General features: G+C 40.4%; 1 protein-coding gene and 1 long non-coding RNA gene across 3 annotated transcripts; both read right to left on the bottom strand.

Moving 5' to 3' along the window:
• Positions 1 to 3,805: 3,805 nt before the first annotated feature.
• On the bottom strand, positions 3,806 to 17,946 carry LOC130137932 (uncharacterized). 2 transcript variants are annotated; one of them, XR_008816367.1, is made up of 5 exons: positions 17,860 to 17,946; positions 17,679 to 17,775; positions 17,356 to 17,416; positions 17,040 to 17,263; positions 3,806 to 7,603 (listed from the first exon to the last, which is right to left on the bottom strand). It is a non-coding gene; the product is annotated as an uncharacterized LOC130137932 (long non-coding RNA). The 2 variants fall into 2 exon arrangements; XR_008816368.1 differs by lacking the exons at positions 17,040 to 17,263; positions 17,356 to 17,416; positions 17,679 to 17,775 and adding exons at positions 7,923 to 8,146; positions 8,224 to 8,283 and having other exon boundaries at positions 17,854 to 17,945.
• Positions 17,947 to 20,013: 2,067 nt separating this feature from the next.
• On the bottom strand, positions 20,014 to 21,705 carry LOC115679521 (pathogenesis-related protein PR-1). Its single transcript, XM_030603125.2, has 2 exons — positions 21,346 to 21,705; positions 20,014 to 20,542 (listed from the first exon to the last, which is right to left on the bottom strand). Exons 1-2 carry the CDS (start codon positions 21,615 to 21,617, stop codon positions 20,206 to 20,208), a joined length of 609 nt encoding a protein of 202 aa, XP_030458985.1. The 5' UTR covers positions 21,618 to 21,705; the 3' UTR covers positions 20,014 to 20,205.
• Between the last annotated feature and the right edge of the window lie 1,712 nt (positions 21,706 to 23,417).

Here is a 23,417-nt window from a genome sequence, read left to right as displayed (position 1 = left end):
ACCTGCAGGGTCAGATAATTGTTTGACTATTGTGGTATTGTGATTTGAATAATTGTTTTCAGTCAGGAGATTGCATGCTAGCCTAGCCTAGGTTTAGGGGTTGAACTCATTGAGATTCGTCTCACAGCTGTGTAAAACGAAACATTTCAGACCCCCGGCCGTGAGGATAGAGAGGCCACCGCCTCTTTTTGGGATCCCGTTGCAGATCCAGCAATATACCAGTACCTACCCCTCGGAAAACGGGGAGGCTTTTGTGAGATATCGATCCGAAGTGATTGTGAATATAGGCGAGTATTATTATCAGAAGTAGGAGTACGTGGCATGGTGCCACCGGGATGCCGCTGGAAATGAGGGAGAACCCCTCAGGACCTTCGATATCCCGGTCGATAGTGTTGGGTTGATACAACCGATTATAGCGGGTGGTGAGGTGATCAATCCAGAGGCCACGCCCGAATGGATGAGGCAGGAGGAGGAGATGGACGAGGAGCCCGAGGTAATAGCAGAGGACCCTGAACCGATGGAGAAGGATCGGAATGGCGAACCCGAGGCCATGGAGCAGGACGGAGAGGAGGACGGAGAGGTGGCAGAGCTGGGATCGGATGAGGAAGGGATTGAGCTTTACCTTGACCCAGAGTTGGAGCTGGACTCCGAGGACGAGCGAGCTCAAGCTATGGATTCGGAGGAGTCAGGGCCAGTAAGGACGCCTCCGAGGAGTTATCTGATGACCCCACCGAGTCGTTCAATCCTGACTGGGAGCCTTAGGGCCGCCCAGTGTCCTTAGCTAGCAATGAGGGCCGCTACTTTTTGAACTGTTGCCCTCTCCCCTAGTTTAGCCTGACCTCCCTAGCCGCTTATCCCTTTTTGACCAGGTGGCTGCTAATCGTGTGTAGTCTTTGTGTGTTCCTGTAAATGTTGTACAAATGGTTTTTAATAGTAAAACAAATGTGTAATTATTTTCTATTATGGTATTTAATGTATGGCTATCCTCGGCTCATACTGTAATTGTCTGGGTTTGTTGATTTTATACTTCCGCTTGTGCTTGATCTTTGTTGGGTGTGGGTCGGCGGCGCTTCCTGGGACGTCACAGCCAACTTATCGACCTCAGGTGGGATGCTCACGCTTCGTGGGGTACGGGGCGTGACACCGAAAATCAGGCCATCGTACCGCTCATTTCAAATCCAAAAATTCTGAAATTAAAGTATGTAAAACTTCATGATGTTTGGAACAACTTTCAAGAAAAAGTGTTTGGAAATTCGGATCACAAAAGTCTCCCCAAAAATAACAAAATGAAGGGGTACAAAGGATCCGAAATTGGGTTTTTCAAAACAAGAGTAAAAATTTTAGTTCCGATCGGAAAACTACCAACTTAAACCATAGTCATTTCCCTGAGACTGAAATTGAGGATGTTATAGGTAGAGTCATAATCGACAATATACAAGGAATGACCAGAAGATAAATCAATGGGATCGTTATCGAGAGAAGTAGACTGATGGCGGGAGTAGCTGCCAATATCTGATAGGTAAAAGACATGTGACATCTTCAGGGCTTTTAATACAAAAACTAGCATTAGAGTTGACCAGGAGCAGTTCTACCATTAATGAGCAGGAGAGAGACTCTGATAAAAGTACACTGACACTATTTGGGAAAACTACCACTGTCGAAGAGACGTTGCGGATGTCAAAGAGTCTTATTAACGATTCTTAGCGACATTTTGTTGCTAGCAACTGTAGAACCAATGGCTACTTGAGGTTTCAATGAGTAAAGGTCATCAAAGGATGAATGACTATACATCGAGTTCAAGAGAAGTAGTTGAGTTGGGTGGAAATGAACAACATGAGTCATGTGCTTTGAGCGTTCTTCTTTGCTTTGTTTGGTTTGGTAGTTTTTTTTTTTTTTTTTTTTGGTTTGGTTTGGTAGCTGTTGTGTATTACTATTGTCAATGTTTGTGTAGTGCTACTGTTTGTAATTAGTGATAAAAGGAAGTGCACAAGAGTAATAGTAGTACGTGAGTGATATTGTGATCTATTGGAAAGGCAATAATTGCTAATCGCAACTTCTCTTGTTAATAGTGGATTACAGCTTTGTTGTGACTATTAATATTGAGAGTAGATGTAGGCTTGGGAATAAAGTCAAATAGCTATATATTCGCTTGTCATATCTTATAACTCTTCATTATCAGCCTCAGCTATTCATTATCATCAGTATTTATTTATCAGCAGCATGCGCACCTTATTTCTATATTTTGTATATGCTACTGTTTGAAGTTTAACTTGTTATATTCCGCAAAAGTTCTTCATAGTTCCAAAACAACCTATTCAAACCCCGCCCCCTCTCTCTAGGATTTATTGTTCACTCTAACAATTGGTATTTGAGCCTCATTACTTGTTATTTGAAGTTCTAAACTCCAAAGCATAAAGATCTTGTTTTGACAAACCTTACAAGAGGTGATTTTACAATTTTCTGTTTGTTAACTATCCATCCTTTATAGTCAAGATTTCTCGAATTACTTCATTGCTATTGCGACCTTTCTTTTCCAGGGAAAAGATGAAGTTGTAGAGGTAATGCCTAAAGGCATGCCAAGAGCCCTCAATTAGGCGCTAGCTATCCCAAGCCCTTCTCTCATGCAACATTGGATTTCGTTTTAAATTTGAGATTAATCCTAAAGGGATTCTACATGAGACAGTAGTCGCCACTTGCTTTTTCGAGGTTGGCTAGAAAGTAAGCGAGACACGGGAGTTTGTCTCACTTCCTACGCATCCAGAGTTTCTTAAGTTCGGGGACTTGATAGCTAATAGTCTAATTAGCGTCATTTCGGTACCTCTAACTTCGTTTGGTTATTCATCTAAGTGATCAAATAGTCTTTTTAGTTATGAGTCCTAAATGCCATTTGATGTCGCTAAGTGTTCATGCATTGGTTTTTCTATGAGTTTATTATGATCCCAAGGCTTATTCTAACTATACTAAAAAGGAAAGGAACAACCAATGTATTGATAGTGCAAGAATTAAACACCCAAGTATTTAAAAATTCAAAGCAAAAGTGCAGAAATAAAAACCTAATACTTGTTGGGCAAAAAATATATATGGCCATGTTATAAGTCCTACGACATGATCCCCCATTAGCTTGACCCAATACCAATCCGGCAAAGAATATACAAGACTTCGTTATTAAGCCCAAGGACAATAACCCTTGTGAGCTAAATTCCTGAAATCAAGTATGAATCTAACTCTAAACTTGAACGACGAACTCGGCAAGAGTTCACCACCAATCGACATGTAAAGATAAGGCATGCAAATGTGAAATGATTTGATCACATAAAAGAACCAACCGGGGGTCATGGCCACCTATTAACACTATCCCAGGGACACGTTATTTAACTGAAAAGAAGAACAATGCTTGCTGTCCCTGAGTTGGACATCAGCATATGGCCTTGTCTTTGTCCAGAAACGAGACCAAACAATGCTAGAAAAGATGAAAAATCAATAACAGGTCAACGTGTCGTCATGAACAACCAAAGCAACTCCCGAACGACTTCGAAATCCACAAAAGTCACCCTCAACGAATGTTGACCAGCAGCATTACAACACATATTCCATGCATGAGATTGTTATCCATATTAAAGTGACGAGGAACATGATCACCAACTCAAACCGACTCACATCTGAGCATGGACAACACACCACTTAGTCCCACTAAATCAATATAAGACATGTACACGCATGGGTTTGGCGAGGAGTTTGCATGTATCCCACACAGTTCGAAATGACATGCAAGTCGAGTCGAATAACACTCATCAAGACCAAAGACTAATCTGGACAGCAAGTAATCATTGAACACAATCGTCGTCTTTCATCGGTCATAGTCACCAGAACATGAGACAAACGATTGTGCTTGCAAAGATTTTATGTAACAGCCAAATCAAGCCTAAACAAACTTGAGACTCTCCGTTTCTCATGGAATTAAGCAACTCTTTAATCTGGACAGCAATCGCCCACTCTCGGTTTCATGCAGTTATGTGAAGCGAAGTCCTCGAAGCACACGAACCCGTCCCCACTTGTCCACCTCCCCTATCATGCGCCTGCACTCCTCTATCGTCCACCCCTCGTCCCCGAGCACCACGAATGAACGAAAACGTTGGACTTAGCTTATCCATGACTGCAATACGACAAGAAGGAAAAGGACGCATGCTCCAAGTATATGACTCAAAATCAGAAAGTCAATATATTCCCAAGCTTCGATTAATCAAGTTTATACTTACCCAAATGATGAGTAGGTGATAAAGTCCAGAAAGACTGGAGGGTCGTGGAACTCCAGTGAAAGGTGGCAGCTTGTGAGTAAGCTATTCTCAACGGCAATATCTCTGCGGATCAACAAAAGAGGAACGACACGATTCAACTAAACCAGCTACAGAAAACCGAACAAACGAAAATGTTGGACTTAGCTTATTTACCGAAAACTGCCCCATCTTCTCCAATATTTGCTCCTGTGTCTCCGGCATCATCGTGCAAAACAACTCCCAAGTGACACTTGCAATCACCGTGAACAAAAAGGCGGCCCTAAAATGATCGCATTGTACAGCGACACATACATCATCAATAACACTGCTCTCATCACCTGATTAATATCAACATCGATTACGCACTCCAGCGCACGCAACATCTGTGGAAAGATCTTTCAGATGTACACCCATGTGATTGGCCCCATCCTGATGAAGAAGAAGGCCACCTAGGACAACGAGGTGATTCACATGACCCCCGCCAATATGGGTTTCATGTTGCTGTGGGCGATGATGGTGAGACGCATTCCGAGAGAGGTGAGCGACAAGATCATCTCGCCAACGCTATTCAACATCAACGGTTGCCGCCCAATCGTTGCTGCGAGTAGCATTGGTGGGATGATCATGTCACTCGACTCTCTCAGTAGGTGCTTCATTGTCATTGACCACAGCCACACGAAGCTCATGTGGACAGTGACCATGTGCATCTCCCCAGTGTTGTCCTACGTGGTCTTCTTCTCCATTAGAATAGGACCAATCATATGGTGTACAGCTCAGAGATCTTCCCACTGAGGTTGCGGGCACTGGGGTACGCATTCGGCGTTGCCCTGAAACGAGTGGGGAGTAGAGTATTAATGATGACGTTCTTATCGCTATATAAGGCGATCACCATCGGCAGGGCCTTATTCTTGGTCGTGGCTATATGAATTGAGGGATGTTTGCTGATGTGGTTGAGGACAAAAAATAATTACTATTATGAAATTTCAAGGAAAAAAAGCCAACAAAAATTTCTTAGGAAATTCAATTCCAATGAGAACAGGAAGTCTTTGATAGGTGGTAGTGAATTTTCTGTTTCGCCCATTTGAGTCCGGCCCCACTATGTAGTTTAGCCACACTCTTTTTCTTGGCCTTGCGTAAATTTTTTTGTGCCGTGCATGTTGAATACACATTTTTTGGAGGACTTCTAGCTAAGAATTAGGCAGAGCTTTTCATCTAGAATTTTGATTTACTCGTGATTAGAGAATTCGTTGGTTTTCCACGTGGGAAGGACTTTTGGGAAGTAGGACAACATTCAACTCTGGAGAGACGAATTGAGGAGGTTCGCAAATATGACCTATTATCAAAATCCAAGACATGGATGAAGTGTTCGAATTTGCAAAAGTCCATTATGAGGATTTAGATAGGGAGTAATTTTGTGTGGATTATTGGTTCACGAATATTTTGCCATATTTGTGGATCATTTAATGGAAATTTGGAAGGTAGAGAGATTTCTCAACGTGCATTCTTCTTGTTTCAGGAAAAATTAACATTACAAATGCGATCTCTTCTTTATGCATCAGTTGCAACCTTCTCGAAGTGGGTCTGCCAACCAGGGAGATAGGTTTATAGGTCATGTCGAGTTGAGGACCAACAGTCCTCAATCGGCACCAATTCTCCCAAACCCTTAGCTCGATGTTGGAATTTCATTTTAGTTGATTAATCCTATAAGAATTCTATATGATAAGGAGTCACCGCTAACCTATTAAATTTGGCTAGAAATCAAATGAGATATGGGAGAATACCTCCCTTCCTACGCAACCAGAGTTCTAGATTGGAGGACTTAATTACACTAGTTATTCAACTGATACCCTTTCATCACCTAACTTGGTTCATTGTTAACTAAGTGTCCCATGTGGTCTTTGTCCAATTATTAGTTCTAATGTTTTCGTCTGCTAAGTGTACATGTAATCTTTTTTATGTTTATTATGGGCCTAGAATGTAACTTAACCATTCAATTAAAACAATGAATCACAACACAAAAAATGATATAAGAGCAATCACAACAAACGCATCAAGAATAGTGATGAAGAACAAATAAAAGGTAAGGTACGGTAAAATAACCCAATGCAATGTCGGGTAAAGAACATCACAAGGCCTCATCTTAAGTGACAGGAGAGCAACCCTATGAGCTAAAATCAAATAAAATCCAAAGTGTAATTCTAATTCTAATATCTAAAACGAATCTATTGTTAATGAAACCTACAAAAGAGGAAAAACATGTATACGAACTAATCCTTAGATGCAAATCTAAAATTAATGCAATGAGATTTTGATCTTTTCAATTTTATACAAGTTTGACATTTTCTATATTTTTTTTCTTTTCATTTGTTTCATCTGAAAAAAAAGACTATCTAAAGTTTGGATTCATTTCCAAAATTCAAAGAAAATATCTCCCTAAACAAATCAGCCCAAACTAAATTGAAATTCAACTAACGCTACAACCTAAGATGCAACCACCTAACTGAGGCTTGCACAGTTGCACTTATTTCTCCTTTTTTATGTATTTTTAATTTTTATCAGTTTTTTTAATTATTTTATGATTTTTTTATTCCCTTTAATTTCTTTTTCCCCTTATTATTCTTCTTATACGCCCAAACACGTAGCACAGCTAAACTTTCTCTTCCTCTATAAATATATTTTTTTAGTTTTTTATTGCTTTCTTTCTTTTATTTTCTTTCTTTCGATCTCTTTCTCAGTCCATCACCTTAAGAACATGAACTCATTCTTCGCTTGGTTTCCCTTTGCCTCTTTCATTTATTATTTCTTTCCAACGTCCGACAGAGAAATGATCAACTCTTTGCTTTGTTCATCATTCACCTAAGCTCTGTTCACCATTTTTCTAGCTTCAAAAACTTAACATCATAAAAAATCTTCATCAACCAGGGAACTGATTGATGCCACAATCCATATTCTAATCATCACATATGCAATGAAATTTTGTTCAAATCACAAACAGGAACTCAATGGCAGACGATCTTCAAGAAACCAGTAGTTAAGATTTCTCGTCTTTATTTCTCCAAGAACAGAGTATAGAGGTACTTACCTTGTAGATTCAGATGTTGATTTCAAAAGATGATCAAACTAAGAAGCTGAGTGAACACGTTCAAATCACAAATAGGAACATACGATGCAGATGTTCACACGTATAAACAGCTAACTGCATCAACGGCTTGATATCTGAACAGCATGTAATGATCGCAGACGTCCTTACTAGCTGACCGATATAAGATGCTTTGACCTCTCTAATAGTTAATGGCCGTCCTTTCGAAGATGCTCTAATATAAACTTCACTGAACAAAAAAATTCAAGAGGAAGTCACAACTACTGAAGAAACAAACAAACAAAAAATATGGCACGCAATGCTTAGGTGCTGGGCAACAAGCAGAAAGCCAAAGCATTGCACAACATACTAGGGAAAGGAGAAAATTTTTCTCACTGCATGCTGAATTCTGCAATTTTGTCGATGAATATTGGTGCAAGAGAATCAAATTTCCTTGGGGAACCTCAAATTTCAGCTATGAATGCATTGTTATAACTGGACTAGTAGTCAATAGTAAACAAATTAGATGTTTAAAAGTATCAAAGGACAAGACCTCTAATGAAGCTTACAAGTATAGTTTGATTTCAGAAGGTATCTTCTGAAGTGGATCCACACCGTCCACATTTTCTCTCTTATCTTTAGACCTCTGGGTTAAAAGTATGTCATGATCATCATCCGGAAAGGGCTCCGTGGGTTCTGGCATGAGCTCATCGATGGCCCCAGCAAAAATTCCAATATATCGCCAAGTATTTTCAGTGACCCGTCTAAGAAATTCTTCATCTAAGTCCTTGTACTGCACCCATGTTACCACAGCGTCAGAAGTAATTACAGAACATAAGAAACCATAGCATGTGAGGTGCAGAAACTTACATCGACTGATTCCTCGAGCTCGATCTCAACAGCACGAATTTTTCTATTTGATACTTCTTGCTGAAATCGGGAAAGGCGGCCCTTGTGTGAGTCATTTAAATTGGAAATAAAAAATTAACTACGCTTGATTCAATTGTAAATATAGGGTTTATCCATTTTTAAGTACAAGAACATAATTGCACACGAACGAGATTCCGCAGCTTTAGTTCATAAACATCAGATAAAGGATCAGCGTGATGTGAGATCAAGCACATATCGTTTTCATTGATTTCACCAAACACGAATGATTTACATCTTACAACGCTTAGAAGGACATCCGTATATAAATAATAGTTAAGAGAAGAAACTTACGAGGACGTTCGTGTACTTGGCTTTTCCATTTGCATTGGCAAAGTTCGAAAGGAAATCCTTGGCGATTGCTATCAGCGTCACAACGTCAAACTCGATCCTGGTTTCACGAAACGCCACCGATTGATTCGACGAACACGCACAAAAACATAGCGAGAGAGAGAGATTAACTTTATCTGCCTTGACGTCGAGGTCTTCCTCAGCCTCTCCCTCAGACTCAGCATAAACATGTCTTGGAGGCGTCGGCGTCAGCAAAGAAGAAACGAGCAGGAGCCGAGTTCTTCAAAGTCTCTGATAAGAAAATACGGTAAGACAGTGGTGCAATCAGTGAGGCTCCGGAGTGGCACGGACCATGTGCAAGACGTGGCCGCACACCAAGGCAGGTAAGGACGTGGTGCTCCTCGCTGGACCCGCTGCTGCACATGAAGGTGGGGGTCATCAGGATCAGCTTGGCTGATGCTTCGCTACAGGGACACCAGAAGGGAGCAACGTCAGCCAAAAGACCGCAAGAGATGCCCCGAAAGCTTCTGAGTTCGTTGGACGGTGGCTGGAACTCGCGGTGGCGGGGTTCGCTGAACACGGTGTGAGCGTTGGCGGAGCACGATGGCCGGCACCGGCAGCGGGACTGATCATGTGAGTTGAACACAAGGAGAAAAAGGGATAAAGCTGCAGGATCGTTCCCCCCTTGCAACGAAGTGATGATGACCTTGTTTTTAGCCACCTTCTTTCTCCTATACCTGCACAATCTTCATCCGTTCCTTGTTTTTAGCCACCTTCTTTCTCCAATACCTGAACGATCGTCATCCGTTCCTTGTTTTTAGCCACCTTCTTTCTTCTTTCAAAAACCAAATCCCTATCCCTCTCAGATTTTTCAATCTCCAGATATCCACCAAATTTCCGCCGTTTTCTGAGGGTTTGAGCGAGTCATGAGGTGTTACAAAAGCCATCTTCATCCATCGTAACTGTCTCTAGATTCATAGTGAATTTGTCACGTTTTCCTAAACAAGAAAAATCCAAGAATGCAGAATGGTGAGAGAGTTCGATCCAGATATGAATGAATCAAACAAAAGATCTCAAAGCAAGACTAATTATTGGTTTATAAGTCATAAAATCACTATGACCGAGGTTAAGACGAGTCACGAATGGCATCGTCATTTAATCGTGAGGAACAGTGTCATTTCGTCTTGGATGTGTTTATTATACACTTCCACCCACTATTTGCCACATTGAAAGCCATATCGGTATGTATTCGTTTCAAAAAAAAAAAAGCTATATTGGTATGCATGTTTAGTGTACCTCCACCATGATTTATAAAGTCAATTTAGCTACTTAATCTAAATGAGACTTGGTTTTATTATATACATTAAATTGATCTTACGCATAAGTCTTTAGCAATCATAACTGACCGCCTACAAGAATCCAAATAATCTGAAGTTATAACAAAATTGAAGTTGAAAAAAAGTTAATAATGTTAAACTCTTCTATTCCGAATCTCTTTTCGACTAGAATTTAAGTTAATACTTTCATAGACCTTCTGTATGTCCAACAGACAATTTATTGTTTGTATTTTCCGTTCTCAGTCAACAAATAATTCCAAATAACATACGTCTAATATAAAACTACTGGCACTAATATAAAGAGAATAAACGCGTGAAAATGGATTCTGCCTACTTATCTATTTTATTAGGGCTGCACTTTTTATACTCCCTTCTTGGCTAAAACACTCCTCAATACAGTAATTTGATTATATTGCCCTTTAAGGTCCCGCTTTTTAGCATCCCTCTTCTGTCAATGTTCTATAAAAGTGTTCCATCTTTTTCTGGTCGTGTCCCCTTTTTTAAATTTTCTATTTCTGTTCTTGTGAGTCCCACGTTCTCTCATGTAACCACTCAAAGCAATAGAGAGACAGAGAAATTGAGACTTTCATGCTTATGTAGGCGGAGGCGGCTGAGATGGTTCTCATGACCCAAGACAGCACCTTCTCGAGCCACTGAGTGAAGGCTCTGCGCCACATTTATTATGGCAAAAAGGGGATCGTGTTCACGAAGAGTGGCGCATACTAGCAGGGCATGAGGAGGATGTACACTCTACATCACATGAGCCCAACGAAGGTGGAGTTGCTCGCGTTGTGAGGAGGAGGAGCTAGTAAGGGTGATGGGGAGCTGAGGGCGGCAGCCTTGAGGCATACTTTCCACAATATAAAACACTTAATAAAAAAAAACCCTTCTTTGCATAAAGAATCGATGAGATTGGCAGAAGCAACGTTGCTCACAAGCAAGTCCTCTTGGCATTTCATTACCTCCCAGAGCCTGAGAATCAATTTTTTTGCCTTCTCCCAATCTATCTATCGAAAAAATCCACTGACCAATGTGCTATATATCCAACAATTGAGCCTTATATCATCTTCAACCATTTCATCAAGTAACTTTTGTGCAGCCCTCACCGTGCCCGCCTTACATTACCCATTGATCAAAGTAGTGTAAGAAATGCAGCTCGGGCAATGCCCCTTGCTCCTCATATCTAGAAACACCCTATGCCCAAAAGCTAGTCTCGAAATATAGCACAACTGATCAATTAGCTAGTTAAAATTAGTCAATGAACACATGTACCCGAGCTTGACATCAGCCAAACACCTAATGACCCGCAACATGCAATGTGGGCTGCGAGAATCAAGCAATCTGGCAACGATCATGTTCATCCGTGACGACATAAAAAGACCAAACAAAGGAGACGAACCGACGATGGGCCTCCTTGAACCATTTCGCATCGCAAAGAGTGTGAAGAACGTTACTGAGGTTGAGTGAGTTAGATTGGTAGCTGTTGAGACGGAGGCGGTCAAGGAGGCAGAGGGCTTCGTCGATGTCTCGATGGTGGGTCCCTGACTAGGATATGCGAGCACAAGGGCATGACCTTTCTTATTCTTCATTTCTCTACCTCTTGAGAGAAAACGGAGAGAAGGAAGAATTAAAGAAAGAGAACATGAGACCCACAAGAAAAAAAAGTTGAAAATCAATAAATAAAATAAAAAAGGGACACGGCTAGAAAAGGGGGACACTTTCTTAAAACAGTGGCCGAGGGATGCTAAAAAATTGAGATACACAAAGGGCAATATTGTCATAATACTGTATTGAGAAGTATTTTAGCCAAAAGGAAGCGAAAAAGAGTTAATCGTGGGCATCAGATTTTAGCGATTATATGACCAACGGCCTACTAGATCTTTTGTTCAACAAAAGTTAGACTATGTGGGCTGAGGCCAACTCAAATGTTTTGCTAGCCCATTAAATTAAAAACATTTTAAAAATAGAAAAATGAGATAGAATTTGGAAAATGGGATTAATTTAGAACAAGGAAAAAATCGATCATTAAAGCAGATGGAAAACATTTGAACGAAACACAAAAGGCTTGCTTTATGCGGTGTAACATGTATATATTATATATGAATTTTATTTACATATGTAGTTAGTTTAAATCATAATGACGATGCTTGTATATATCATCATCTCGAGAGCGCTAGTATAAAGAAAAAATTATATTGATAATATTTTTCATGTACATAGATTCATTGTTCTTTACCCAATATATATGAATTGGGCGGTTGCCAAGTAGAAGGTTCGAAAATGCTATGTTAAAGAAAAAAAACATGTAAATTATATATGTCCTTTCAGTCGATGTTAAGAGCAATCATGTGCAAGTCTCCAGCCAAATCCATATGGCTCTATCACTATAGTACATTTACTATCTGTCCCACGACTAACCTATGTGTATATCACATAATCAATAATTTTCGAGACCCCCAAATAGATATTCCAAAACATACACTAACATTACAAGACCTAAAGTGGAAACAAATTAAGGCTTCTTCGTGTTGTCTCCACATCATCTAAGCCATTGACACAGAAATATATTCAATTACATGCATCAACGATTAAGAAGTGGTTGACATTGGGACATCAATGAGAGTATCGTATGAAGTAGAGTATATTCCTCGCGTACCCCCTGCGAATCAACAAAAGAGGAACGACATGATTCAACTAAACCAGCTACAGAAAACTGAATGAACGAAAATGTTGGACTTAGCTTATTCGTGATTTTTTGCTTATTTTCCTCGCCGATGATCGCCACAAGCAAGACAACAGGGCATCACCGAAAGTACCGCACGTAAAAACGTAAGGAAATAAACTGGAATCAGATATACTTAACAAATCAACTGATAACAAGCGATTTATGCCATGACGCTTTCAGATCTGAGGATATCAGTGTCTATTTCTCAGCCGTGCCTGTAAGGCATTTTATCAAAGCTGCTACAAGCGCTCGAACCTACAGTTGAAGCTTTCACGAACGTCTTTGACCGTAATCGGGACTAGGGAAGGGCTCTTCGAGTGAAACCCAGCCACTTTGCAGCTTTCGATCGCGAAAGAGAGTACTACTTTCGGTGCTCCTTCAAAGATGAATCCGACAAATGGCGACGGACAGCGACTAATAGCGTCAGCGGCTACTGGAATTAGGGTCTACAAGTAATCTTCAACCGAGATCTAAGCATTTGAAAAACTTTTGGTCACAGAATAAAGGAAGACGGAGCTTGGCAAACCGCAACTATGGACGCGAATGAGAACGACATTGACTGCCATTTCGTAGCGATTAATATCGATGAAGATGGCTGAAGACCGAGATTTTATTTCATCTGGTTTTTCTCTCGTGTCCCTTGAACTCGCTGCGGGAGGATCACTTTGTACAACAACACGTACATAATCGATAACACTGCACTCACCACCTGGTTCACAACGTCGATTGCGCACTCCAGCACACGCAGCCTCTGCGGAAGGATCTTTGAGCTATACACCCATATGATCGGCCCCATCACGATGGAGAAGTATGTCATGTAAGACAACGTGGTGATGCACATGGCCACCGCCCATATGAGTTTGATGTTGCTGTGGTCGGATGGTTAGCCACGTTCCGAAGGAGGCGAGCGAGAAGATCATCTCGCCAACACTATTCAGCAACAACGGTTGCCGCCCGATCGTTGCTGCAAGTAGTATCGGTGGTATGATATTCGCACTCGGCTCTCTCAAAACGTGCCTCACCATCATCGACCACAGCCACACGAAGCTCACGTGGGCGGTGACCATGTACATTGCCTCGGTGTTGTCCACATGGCCTTCTTCTCCATTGGGATGGGGCCGGTCATATCGGTGTACAGCTCAGAGATCTTCCCGCCGAGGCTGCGTGCACTGGGGTACGCAATCAGCGTCGCCTTTTAATTGAGTGGTGAGTGGAGTATTAACAATGATGTTCTTATCGTTGCATAAGGCGATCACCATCGATAGGGCCTTATTCTTGTTCGCGGGGATCACGAGCATCCCGTTAAGCGTCCTTTTACACGATGATGCTAGAAGGGGTCAAACACCGGATGAGATGGTGCAGTTTTCCGGTAAACACACAAAGTGGAGGCTTACAACGAGGGTGATAGAGATGCAAAAACAAAAAAGAAAAACAACAACGGGGTCGGTGGTGACGCGATGGAGGCAACAGCGAGGGACAGATTGGGAAATGATTATAAGGTAGGGGGATATATGGTAAAAATGGATGCCTTTGTTGAAGTATTAGAGTAATTGTACAGGATATGAATTGGGTGATGTTTGCTGATGTGGATGAGGACAAAACGAATTACTATGATGAATTTCAAAGAAAAAAAGCCGACAAAAATTTCTTAGGAAATTCAATTCCCATGAGAATAAGAAGTCTTTGATAAGTGGTTGGGACTTTTTGGTTAGCACGGCTCCACTATGTACTTCTGCCACACTCTTTTCCTCGGCCTTGCTGAAATTTACTTGTGTCGTGCATGTGCCATATGCATGTCGTGCATTGACGTGCACGCTGTTCACGTGCAGTGCATGCGTCGTGCACGTTGAATACACATTTTCTAGAGGACTTCTAGCTAAGAATTAAGGAGAGTTTTCCATCTAGAATTTTGATGTACTCATAATTAGAGAATTCATTGGTTTTCCACTGTTTCTTGATAAAGTGGGAAGGTCTTTTGGGAAGAAGGACCACATTCACCTCTTGAGAGACGAATCGAGGAGTTTGCAAAGATCACCCATTATCAAAATCCAAGACATGGATGAAGTCCTCGAATTTCCAAAAGTCTATTATGAGAATTTAGATGGGGAGTAATTTTTGTGCTTTTTGTGTGGAGTATTGTTTCACGAAAGGTTTGACATATCTGTGGATCATTTGATGGAAATTTGGAAGACGGAGGGATTTCTCAACATGCATTCTTCTTGTTACGAGAGAAATTAACGTTACAAAGGTGATCGTTTTTTATACATCAATAGTGACCCTCTCGAAGTGGTCTGCCGTCCGGGGAGACACTTTTATAGGTTATGTTGAGTTGAAGACCAACGGCCCTCAATCAGCACGCATTCTCCCAAACCCTTAGCTCGATGTTGGAATTTCATTTTAATTGATTAATCTTATGAGAATTCTATATGATAATGAGTCACCACTTGCCTATTGAGGTTAGCTAAAAATCAAATGAGATATGCCTATGCAACCAGAGTTCTAGATTGAAGGACTTGATTACAGTAGTTATTCAACTCATACCCTTTTCACTATCTAACTTGATTGATTGTTAATTGTCTCATGTGTTCTTTGTCCAATTATGTGTTCTAAAGTTTTTGTCCGCTAAGTGTCCATGCAATTTTTTTGTGTTTATTATGGTCCTAGGATTGAACCTAACCATTCAACTAAGAAAATGAATCACCAACACAAAAAATGATATAAAAGCAATTACAACAAACACATCAAGAATAGTAATGACGAACAAATAAAAGGTAAGATACGGTAAAATAACCCGATGTGGTGTTGGGAAAATAACATCACAAGGCCTCATCTTAAGTGCCTGGAGAGCAACCCTGTGAGCTAAAATCAAATAGAATCCAAAGTGTAATTCTAATTCTAATCTCTAAAAAAGAATCTATTGTTAATGAAATCTAAAGAGGAAAAACATTTATATGAACTAATCCTTAAATGAAAATATAATATTAATGCAATGAGATTTTGATCTTTTCAATTTTATGTAATTTTGACATTAATTTTCTACATTTTTTCTTTTCATTTATTTCATATGAAAAAAAAGGACTATCTAAAGTTTGGAATTATTTCAAAAAATTCAAAGAAAATATCTCCCTAAACAAATGAGCCCGAACTAAAATGAAATTCAACTAACACTACAGCCTAAGATGCAACCACCTAACTGAGGCTTGCACTTATTTCTCCTTCTTCATGTATTTTTAATTTTTATCAGTTTTTTATTATTTTCTGATTTTTTTCATTCCCTTTAATTTATTTTCCCCCTCTTTATTCTTCATTTACGCCCAAACACATGCTTGACAGCTAAACTTTCTCTTCCTCTATTCTTATTTCTTATTTATTAATATTTCTTTCCTTCGGTCTCTTTCTCGGTCCATCACTTTCTGAAAATGAACTCATACTTCGCTTGGTTTCCCTTTGCCTCTTTCATTTATTCTTTCTTTCCAACGTCCTACAGAGACACGACCAACTCTTTGCTTTGTTCATCATTCACCTAGCTCTTTGCTTTGTTCATCATTCACCTAGCACTGTTCATCGTTTTTCTAGCTTCAAAAACTTAACATCATAAAAGATCTTCATCAACCAGGGAACTCATTAAAGCCATAATCCATATTGTAATCATCACATATGCAATGAAACATGTTCAAATCACAAACATGAACTCAATGGCACACGATCTTCAGGAACCAGTAGTTAAGATTTCTCGTCTTTGTTTCTCCAAGGACAGAGTATAGAGGTACTTACCTTGTAGATGCAGATGTTGATTTTCAAAGGATGATCAAACTAAGAAGCTGAGTGAACACGTTCAAATCACAAATAGGAACATACGATGCAGATGTTCACACGTATAAACAGCTACTTGCATCAACGGCTTGACATCTGAACAGCCTGTAATGATCACAGATGTCTTTGCTAGCTGAGCGGTATGAGATGCTTTGACCTCTCTTATAGTTAATGGCCGTCCTTTCGAAGATGCTCTAACATAAACTTCACTGAACAAAAAAATTCAAGAGGAAGTCACAACTACTGAAGAAACAAACAAACAAACATGATGTTTTGCTCGGAAACTGACAATATGGCACGCAATGATCAGGTACTGGCCAACTAGCAGAAAGCCAAAGCATTGCACAACATACTAGAGAAAGAGGAAAAAACTTTTCTCATTGCATAAATTGTAAAAATCTCGTCATCAATCAGATTGTCAGCAGCCTGAATTCTGCGGTTTTGTTGATGAATACTGGTGCAAGAAAATCAAATTTCTTTGGGGAACCCTCAAATTTCAGCTATGAATGCATTGTTATAACTGGACTAGTAGTCAATAGTAAATAATTTTGATGTTTAAAGTATGAAAGGACAAGGCCGCTAATGAAGCTTACAGGTATCATTTGTTTTCAGAATGCATCTTCTGTAGTGGATCCACCCCGTCCACATTATCTCTCCTATCTTCAGACCTCTGGGTTAAAAGTATGTCGTGATCATCATCTGGAAAGGGCTCCATGGGTTCTGGCATGAGCTCATCGATGGCCTCGGGGAAAATTCCAATATATCGTCGAGTATTTTAAGTGACCCGTCTAAGAAATTCTTCATCTAAGTCCTTGTACTGCACACATAGGACCACAGCGTCAGAAGTAATTACAGAGCATAAGAAAACTTAGCATGTATGACAGCACTGAGTGAGGTGGAGAAACTTACATCGACTTAAGTCCTCGAGCTCAATCTCATCAGCATGAATTTTTCTATTTGCTACTTCTTGCTGAAATCGGGAAAGGCGATCCTCGTGTGAGTCATTTAAATTGGATATAAAAAATTAACTACGCTTGATTCAAGTACTAGAACATAATTGCACACGAAAGAGATTCCGCAGCTATAGTTCACAGACATTAGATAAAGGATCGGCTTGATGTGAGATCAAGCACATATCGTTTTCATTGATTCCACCAAACACGAATGATTTCCATCTTACAACGCTTAGAAGGACATCCGACTATAAATACTAGTCAAGAGGAGGAACTTACGAGGACGTTCGTGTACTTGGCTTCTCCATTTGCATCGGCAAAGTTCGAGAGGAAATCCTTCGCGATCCCTGTCAGCGTCACAAAGTCAAACTCGATCCTGGTTTCACGAAACGCCACTGATTAATTCCACTAACACACACACAAAAACATAGCGAGAGAGATGAGAAAGAGGAACCTTTACCTGCCTTGAAGTCGAGGTCCTTCATGGCTTCACTTCACCGAGGCTCAGCCTCTCCCTTAGACTCAGCATAAACATGTCTTGGAGGCGCAATCAGGGAGGCTCTGGAGCGACACGGAGCGGGCGCAAGATGTGACCGCACACCGAGGCAGGAAAGGACGCGGTGCTCCTCGCTGGACCTGCTGCGCGTGAAGGTGGGGGGCTCGTCAGGATCAGCTTGGGTGATGCTTCGCTACATGGACACCAGGAGGGACTAACGTCGGCAAAAGACCGCAGGAGATGCCGGGACAGCTTCGGAGTTCGTCGGACGGTCGCTAGAACTCGCTTGCTGAACACGGTGTGAGCGTCGGTGGAGAGCGATGGCTGGCTGCGGCAGCGGGACTGATCATGAGAGTTGAACACAAGGAGAACAAGGGATAAAGCTGAAGGATCGTGCCCCCCTTGCCATGAAGTGACGATGACCTTGTTTTTAGCCAACTTCTTTCTCCAATACCTGCACGATCTTCATCCGTTCCTTGTTTTTAGCCACCTTCTTTCTTAGATTTTTCAATCCCTATCACCATCAGATTTTTCAATCTCCAGATATCCACAAAATTTCCGCCGTTTTATGAGGGTTTGAGCGAGTCATGAGGTCAAGAGATAAGAGATTCGGTTAGAGAACAGAAGGAGAGATAAATTGAAGAATTACGAGCAAATTTGCAAGAATCATTTCGTGGTAATTTCATATGAAAACACACATATGGCTATTTTATTTCCCTTGTCCGGCTTAAATTGATGACGTTGATTCGGTTCTGTTATATCCATCAAATTGATAACTTGATCTCGCGCATAAGATTTTAGCTATCATAACTGACCGCCCGCAAGAATCCACGTTAGCTGAAGTTAAAACAAATTTGAAGTTGAAAAGAAGCGATTAGTGTTTAAATTCTTGTGTTCCGGATCTTTCCAACTAGATTTTAAGTTAGTACTTTCATTCACCTTTCGTATGTCCAATAGACGATTTCCTTTTTGTAGTTTCCGCTCTTAATCGACAAAGAATTCCAAATAGCATACATCTAATGTAAAACTACTGGCACTAATATAAAAAAACAAAAAGAGAATAAATGCGTACAAAAATATATCTAATGTCATGTAACTAGTTAATATATAAAGCCGTTTTCATATAATTTTTCACAGCTTCTTAACCAATTAATGTTCGCATTAGGTACAGCGTGTTAATAGGAAAATGAAAGAGACAGAGAAAGAAAGATGAGCAAAGGTTTTAAGTGGTTCGGTCAGCCAAGAAAAAATTCCTTGGAAGCCTACAACCATGGTAATAATCCCCATATTTCTTAGCTTCTTGGGGGAGATTCGTTCTCCTTAAGTAAAGAAGAGTACATCATGGTTGCTAAACACAGCCTATGATTTTTATGGTAAGTAGAACTATTACACATTGGACCTTGGATCTTAATCTTATCATGATTTGGCAAGTTTATCTCGCCAACATTAGGCTTAACTCTGTTTTTAATTAATAAGTTGATCGGGCGCATCATATTTTAGCGATTATATAACCGGACGGCCAACTAGATCTTTTGTTCGATAAAATTATACTATGTGGGCTGAGGCGAAGTCAAATGTTCTGCTAGCCCATTAAATTAAAAACATCTCAAAAATGAAAAAATAAGATAGAATTTGGAAAAATGGGATTCATTTGGAACAAGTAAAAAACCGACCACTAAATCAGAGGGAAAACAATTGATTCGTATGATGAAACCGAAAACGATATACAAAGGCTTGCTTTTTGTGGTGTAACATGTATATATTATATTTGGCTTTTATTTACATACGTTGTTACTTGAAATTATAAAGAAAATTGGTTTGTATATCATCATCTCAAGAACGCTTGTACAAAAAAAAAATTATATAGATAATATTTCTCATACAAATAGATCCGATATTCTTTACCCGGTATATATGAATGGGCCGGTTGCCAAATTGAAGGTTCGAATATGCTATGTTAAAGAAAAAAAGATGTAAATTATACATGTCCTTTTTGTCGATGTTGAGAGCAATCATATGCAACTCACAACCAAATCCATATGGCTCTATCACATATTGGTATAGTACATTTACTATCTGTCCCACGACTAACCTATGTGTATATCACATAATCAATCATTTTCGAGACCCCCAAATAGATATTCCAAAACTTACACTAACATTACAAGACATATAGTGGAAACAAATGCTTCTACGTGTTGTCTCCACATCATCTAAGCCATTGACACATAATATATTCAATTACATGCATCAACGATTATGAAGTAGAGTATATTCATCCACTTATAAGCACTCCAGAAGTAGAGACATTCAATATGGCCGTTGGCCGACGTAGTTCCCCACCGGGTCATAGTTGCAAGTCATGAACACGTCCCCGTCGTCGCAGACCACGCGGGCACACCCGATCCGCCTCGTCGTCTTCCAGACGATCTGCGTGTAGTGGCCGCACACTTGGCCTTCATCGCATGTGTTGGTCGCGTACGTGTAATACTTCTCCTCCGCGGCCCAGATGCCCACTGCGTCGCTCGGCGTCCATGACGACCCGCTCCCCCAGAATATGTTCTCTCCTAGCTTGAACCCGTCTTCCGGGAAGGAATGCTCCACTTTGCAGTCCGACTGCCTCTGGCCGGCCCACCACCTCGCGTACCTTTCTTACTAGCAAGTCACATTAGTCGTAGGAATCCATGGGAAATATATCAGAGTAGCTTGAACTACATCTAAATGAGATTTTCCTTATTTTTTTCCTATTTGAGATTCTAATCTTTTCTCTGAAGTTTCTACCAATTTGAGCGTGTATGAATTTGACGTAATTGGCTTAGTGTTTAAGAAATGGACATGTACGTGCGTAGACTATGTACACCGCACAAATTTAGTTGCCCACGTCACCAAGTGCAAACAATTTCCGATTTAGACTAGCCATCCTATTTTTTGCTCATGTTCCATGTAGTCCATAAAGTTAATAGTACATGTGCCGGTGATAATGTAATGCTCCCTCGTCAATCAAAACAAATTATGTATATATGTATGTAAAAGTTCCCGGCAAGGTATACCAAAATCGGTTTAAAAAATTGAATTATCAAGCGACGCAACAAACTGTAAATGTCTCTTTGAGGTAAGTGAGCAATATCGAATTTGGGGTGAGATATAGGAAATCCACATAAGATTTATAAAGTATAGCATATATTCGGTTAAAAATTACACCAAGAATCAAGTGCCTAAGGAATGAATAGAACGAGATCAGAAAATGTAATATCCTTGCCAAAGGCTAAGGAATGAACAGAACAAGTGGCCAGGCTTTAGATAGGGGCAAAGTATTCAAGTTATCGCCATTTGAAGCCGATCTTTACTTATGCATAACTTCACGTTCACGATCCTGAATCTAATGTGAGATGGGAGACGCCACAGCCTTTATAGATTCAACAGAATTGAGTGAAATCAAAGTTAACGTACCGCTCGAGTTCGAAGTCCCACATCAATGGGAGCTCCCACTTGGAGGCTCGCACGAGGTTGTGAGTGAACAAGAACTGGAGGGACTCGCCGATGCAGTTCCAACAGAGTTGCTGGGAGACCCTGTATATCGTCTCGTTGTCTGGCTTTGAAGAGAGCAGCTTGGCTTGGAGCTGTGGAGAGAGATAGGGAGTGGCCGAGACAACAGAGATTCTGCTGATGTTGCTGTGCGTGAGGAGTACAAGGAATAGAAAGAGGGAGTGGTGATTGCCCATGGTTTGTTCTTTGGGATGGGTACGAGTGTGGGTGTTGCAGAGCTCCACAATAATGGCTTTATATGGATCCTAAGAAGGGGTCTTGGGAGCATAATTCCAAATCAATTATTTCTCAATAATTTCCAAAGCCATTGTTGCAAATTTTCCACAATAATGATACTTATCTTTGGGATGGAGTGGTTTTGTATCTTGTACTATGAGAAAACTCATTTAAGATATGTAAACCGCTGACTAGTGACATATTTCACTAACCCCACAAATGAGATAAGATGAGCAAGCAGGCCCAAACCTCCAAACCTTAATGGGGGGCTCGAATGTGGGATTGTTCGCATTGGATGTCGAGGGAAGTGAACATGTACCATATTCCGCACATGGAATGTCTATTCTATGAAGGCCAACCCGTGTTCTTAAGGAGTGTTTTGATTTCTAAGGTATAACTCCAATGGTTGCACCGTTTCTAATCGATCGTCGTGAAACTGCGTCACCCAGTTTGAAAAAATTTGTAACACTAAATAGCACGTGTTTTTAAGGGTTTACGCGACAACATGTCACAACATAGCAACGATAGAATAAAACTGAAACTCCGCCCACAAGGTCCTTCCTATAGATTGATAATCATACACAAATGTGTGCGACATCTATTCCTTTGTGATATTGCGAGGTTTTATATTATTTCTTAAGCAGTCTCGTGATCATGATTCGGAATGAAGTCATTTTCTGAACGGTCGATATGTGTCGACCACGAGATGGAACGTGGACGTAAAATCTTTTACAATGCAAAAGAAGGTCCTATGATTGATTGGTGACCTCAAAATATTATTTCATCGCCAAAGGATTTGGTTCCCCTGACTGAATGGAGAGTGGAATCTGCAGCAGTTGAATGGTGGGAAGTTGGATGAATCTGGGCCAAGTAAATTGGCAAGTCCCAAGCACGCGCTTCGGGCGTTTCTCCGGCATGAAATTAGAGACATAAAGTAAAGACATGATTTAAGGGCCTTCTCGTGAAATCAGAGCAGGGTGGCTTCTGTTGTTGAGCACCCGTGAACTCTTGTCTTGTTCGCATTATACGACAAGATCGTCCCCCGTAGGCCATTCTAGAACTCCACAAATGTTCACATGTCGCTAGAACGTTATGTCTGGATTTATGATGTTGATGAGAAGATTCGATGCATCAAAACATGCGCAAATTCTCGAGGCAAACCCTATCAAAGAGTTATGGATTTATGATTCTTCAATCGCTCAAGCTTCTTTAAGCATGGCAACTAAGAAACAAGTGAGATTAGTCGGGTGCTTTATAAGTCTAGGTTTATGCACCCTGATGTTGGCCAAAATACGTATAATCATGTCCGCCAGACAAATGAAAGCCACGAAATGTGAATGCATTCTCGAATTCAGCCTCACCTCCCCAACTCAAAGTAGTCTTTTGGTAGCTACGCCCCATGGATGAAGCTTTCTCCAAAATGCGTCTATGTCACAGTTTGCATGCATTTGCGAGGATCGATTAAGCAGGTCGTATGCAGTCCCAAGATATAAATGGTACCTGCATAAAAGATTGTAAATCTTAAGTGTGCAATTCACTTAACTGATAAGATTTATATTGATTGTTCAACAATCTGGTAGCTACATAATAGTGTTGTATCGATGGCCTTCGTTATTCTTAATTCTCTAAACCAGTTTGTTTGCAGGAAATTGAGTTTTTAAGAAATTTTGGAAAATATTGTAGACCACATACTCATTTTACTTTGATTAGTCTAATAACTATTGTGGAATATTAATCCATTTGCAACGTGTCGTTTCCGA

Source organism: Syzygium oleosum, unplaced genomic scaffold (genome assembly GCF_021117445.2).
Source record: "Syzygium oleosum isolate NSW1041296 unplaced genomic scaffold, Sole_v2.1 Sole_v2.04, whole genome shotgun sequence".
NCBI lineage: Eukaryota > Viridiplantae > Streptophyta > Magnoliopsida > Myrtales > Myrtaceae > Syzygium > Syzygium oleosum.
This window is presented reverse-complemented; position numbering and strand designations above follow the sequence as displayed.